General features: G+C 36.1%; 1 protein-coding gene across 3 annotated transcripts in view; it reads right to left on the reverse strand.

The window, feature by feature from the left end:
- Positions 1-396: 396 nt before the first annotated feature.
- The window catches only part of IFT80 (intraflagellar transport 80), a 134,132-nt gene continuing 130,945 nt past the window's right edge, over positions 397-3,583 (reverse strand). For all 3 annotated transcript variants that reach the window (XM_040247857.1, XM_040247865.1, XM_040247875.1), the window contains one exon: positions 397-1,919. In XM_040247857.1, coding sequence (XP_040103791.1) covers positions 1,809-1,919 — 111 coding nt within the window. In that variant the 3' untranslated portion in view covers positions 397-1,808. The remainder of the gene's footprint in view (positions 1,920-3,583) is intronic.

The raw sequence follows: 3,583 nt of genomic DNA on the forward strand, positions 1-3,583 counted from the left end.
AGGATCTTGCCCTTTAATTTGTGAGACCTACACTAACTCTGGGCTTACCAGGTGGCACTAGTGGTAAAGAATCTGCCTGCCAGTACAGGAGACACAAGAGATGTGGGTTTGATCCCTCAGTCATGAAGATCCCCTGGAGTAGGAAGTGGCAACCCACTCCAGTATTCTTGTCTGGAAAATTCCATGGAGAGGAACCTAGTGGGCTACAGTCCATGGGGTTATGAAAGGTCAGATGCGACTGAGCAACTGAGCACATTAACTCAGGGTATTATCAACTGAATTGAATGTCAGGGCATCAAGTTGGCTATCAGAGACTTGTTGTTACAATGCAGAAATATTTCATTATATTTTATGACTTTTAAAATTATAGTAAAATAAAATTTACCCTTCTGACCGGCTTTCTTTTTAAACTTTTTATTGTAATATAAGAAAACAAAATAAATGTATTTAAGTACAACTTACAAGTAAACCACTCAATCACATTTCACAAATTGAACACACCATTGTACCCAGCATCTGGATGAAGAACAGAACATTACAACATTTCAGCAAGGAAAAGGAATATGTTGAAAAGACAGGAACATGTTCATTTAAAAAAACTAAACATATTCATTAAAATGAGGGTGAGAGAGGGCATCACTTTCCCATGTATATGCACATGCCCACTCTATAATGTACCATTTCCAAAAATGGTTTCATAGAAGAATTTCTAAGGATTATTTGTGCTATGTTAAAAAGCTTTTGTGGTAATAATAATTTGGGGACATACTGAATGAAAGCTAGTCAAATGGGTTGATAATTCAAGGAGACTTTCACAAATTCAGACTCCAGAGTCTAGTGCCTAAACATTCTTAAGTCAGAAGAGGAATGAGAAAAATATTTCTTGCCTGTTCTAGATATATTTCTATAATTATGATAAAATAGACATAACAAAATTTACCATTTGGGCATTAAGTACATTCACAATGTTGGGCAACCATCACGACTATCACTTTCCAGAACTCATTCAAGCCAGACAGGAATTCTGAACTTATGAAACAATAGCTCCTCAATTTTCCCTCCCAACAGTCCCTGGCAACTACTGTTCTCCTTTCCGTCTCAATGAACCTGTCTATTTTTATACCTCATGTAAGTGGGATTCTACAATATTTGACCTGTTGTGTCTGACTTCTTTCACTTAGCACGCTATTTTCAAGATTCATCCATGTATCAGAATTTCATTCTTTTCAAAGGCTGTATAATATCACACTTTGTGTATACACCACATTTTGTTTATCCATTCATCTGCTGATGTATATCTTTTTTTGCCCACCACTTTGCTTTTGTGAATAATGTTGCTACGAACATATATAAGTATACATATTATTATATATAGTTCATAAATCAATCTTCATTTTTTTGTTGTTTAAATAAACTTTTGGAGCACTTTACAATTTAGAGCTCAAATAGAAATGAATGATAACATACATTTTAAAGAGTCCAGTGTTTTACTATTGGCATTAATATCTGTTCATACTGAAGATTCAGGGATAAAATAATGGACAGAAAACTAGGATGTAAGCAATATGACATGGATGTATCATAAGTATATAGGAATATTTGCTAATTATTGGACTAAAAAGATAAAAGATGAAATTTCAGCAATTATTTTGTGCTCAGTCTTTTTGAATGTACTTTTGGTATTAAATACACAGCAAGTGCTTATACTTGGAGATTCTGCCTTTTTCTTTAGCAATGAAAACATGCTTATCCTTGATTAATCACACTCAGTTTCAAGAGGTAAAACTTCTTAAAGGTAATCATGACATTTAGTGCTTTAGACCAGTACTCTTGGTGGGCTGGCTGCCAGATGACCGCTCTCGCTCTTTAGTAATTTCCATCTCAATTTTGGCTTTGATTTTCTCCCAGTCTATTTGGAGCTGTGGTAGAAGAAAAGAAGAAATACGCATATATAGTATAAGACCTTTTTATTTAATCCAAAGTAGCTAAGAGTAAACAAAAATAGAATGTATGACTTCCAAAACATTAGAGAACGACGGTGGGAAAGAAAAGAATAAATAATGCTCCCTCGCAAATGACATAGCGTTAAATAATTCCTACTAGAACAATTATCACCATAAAAAGCAAAGACTTTCACTGTGATGCAAAAGACCAAAGTCTAGTTGTAGTTATTTATAAAAAGTACATCTCAACTATGAAACCCCAGGATTCTGCTCAGGTACGAGGTGGGAAGGGCAGGTAAGGTGGATTGCTCTCCTCCAAACAAGAGGGAAAATGGACAGAGCCCTGGCCATCAGGCCATGTTTCAAGCACATCAACACTTCAGCACTCTTACACTGAGGTTTCCATCAGGAACCTAGCTATGAAGAAAGATAGGGGAGCATCTGCTTCACCAGAGCATACTCCGCAAAGGGGCTCCTTTGCAACAACTCTTAAAATAATATGAAGACTTGGTGGTAAGACAATGATGATCAGTGTTTTAAAGTTTTCTGTATATAGGTCTTTAGTTTCTTTAGGTAGATATATTCCTAAGTATTTTATTCTTTTTGTTGCAATGGTGAATGGAATTGTTTTCTTAATTTCTTCTTCTACTTTCTCATTATTAGTGTATACGAATGCAAGGGATTTCTGTGTGTTGATTTTATATCCTGCAACTTTACTATATTCATTAATTAGCTCTAGTAATTTTCTGGTAGAGTCTTTAGTGTTTTCTATGTAGAGGATCATGTCATCTGCAAACAGTGAGAGTTTTACTTCTTCTTTTCCAATTTGGATTCCTTTTATTTCTTTTTCTGCTCTGATTGCTGTGGCTAAAACTTCCAGAACTATGTTGAATAGTAGTGGTGAAAGTGGGCACCCTTGTCTTGTTCCTGACTTTAGGGCAAATAGAAATGCCTTATGACCCAGCAATCCCACTGTTGGGCATACACACAGAGGAAACCAGAATTGAAAGAAACACATGTACCCCAATGTTCATCGCAGCACTGTTTATAATAGCTAGGACATGGAAACAACCTAGATGTCCATCAGTAGATGAATGGATAAGAAAGCTGTGGTACATATACACAATGGAGTATTACTCAGCCATTAAAAAGAATACATTTGAATCAGTTCTGATGAGATGGATGAAACTGGAGCCGATTATACAGAGTGAAGTGAGCCAGAAAGAAAAACACCAATACAGTATACTAACACATATATATGGAATTTAGGAAGATGGCAATGATGACCCTGTATGCAGGACAGCAAAAGAGACACAGATGTGTATAGCGGACTTTTGGACTCAGAGGGAGAGGGAGAGGGTGTGATGATTTGGGAGAATGGCATTGAAACATGTATAATAACATGTAAGAATCGAAATACCAGTCTATGTCTGATGCAGGATATGACACGCTTGGGGCTGACGCGCGGGGATGACCCAGAGAGATGTTGTGGGGAGGGGGGTGGGAGGGGGGTTCATGTTTGGGAACGCATGTACACCTGTGGTGGATTCATGTCAATCTATGCCAAAACCAATACAGAATTGTAAAGTAAAAATTAAAAGTAAATAAATAAATTAAAAAAAAATAAAAAAAAAAAAAAA

This window comes from Oryx dammah, unplaced genomic scaffold (assembly GCF_014754425.2).
Source record: "Oryx dammah isolate SB20612 unplaced genomic scaffold, SCBI_Odam_1.1 HiC_scaffold_2, whole genome shotgun sequence".
In the NCBI taxonomy this organism is placed as follows: domain Eukaryota; kingdom Metazoa; phylum Chordata; class Mammalia; order Artiodactyla; family Bovidae; genus Oryx; species Oryx dammah.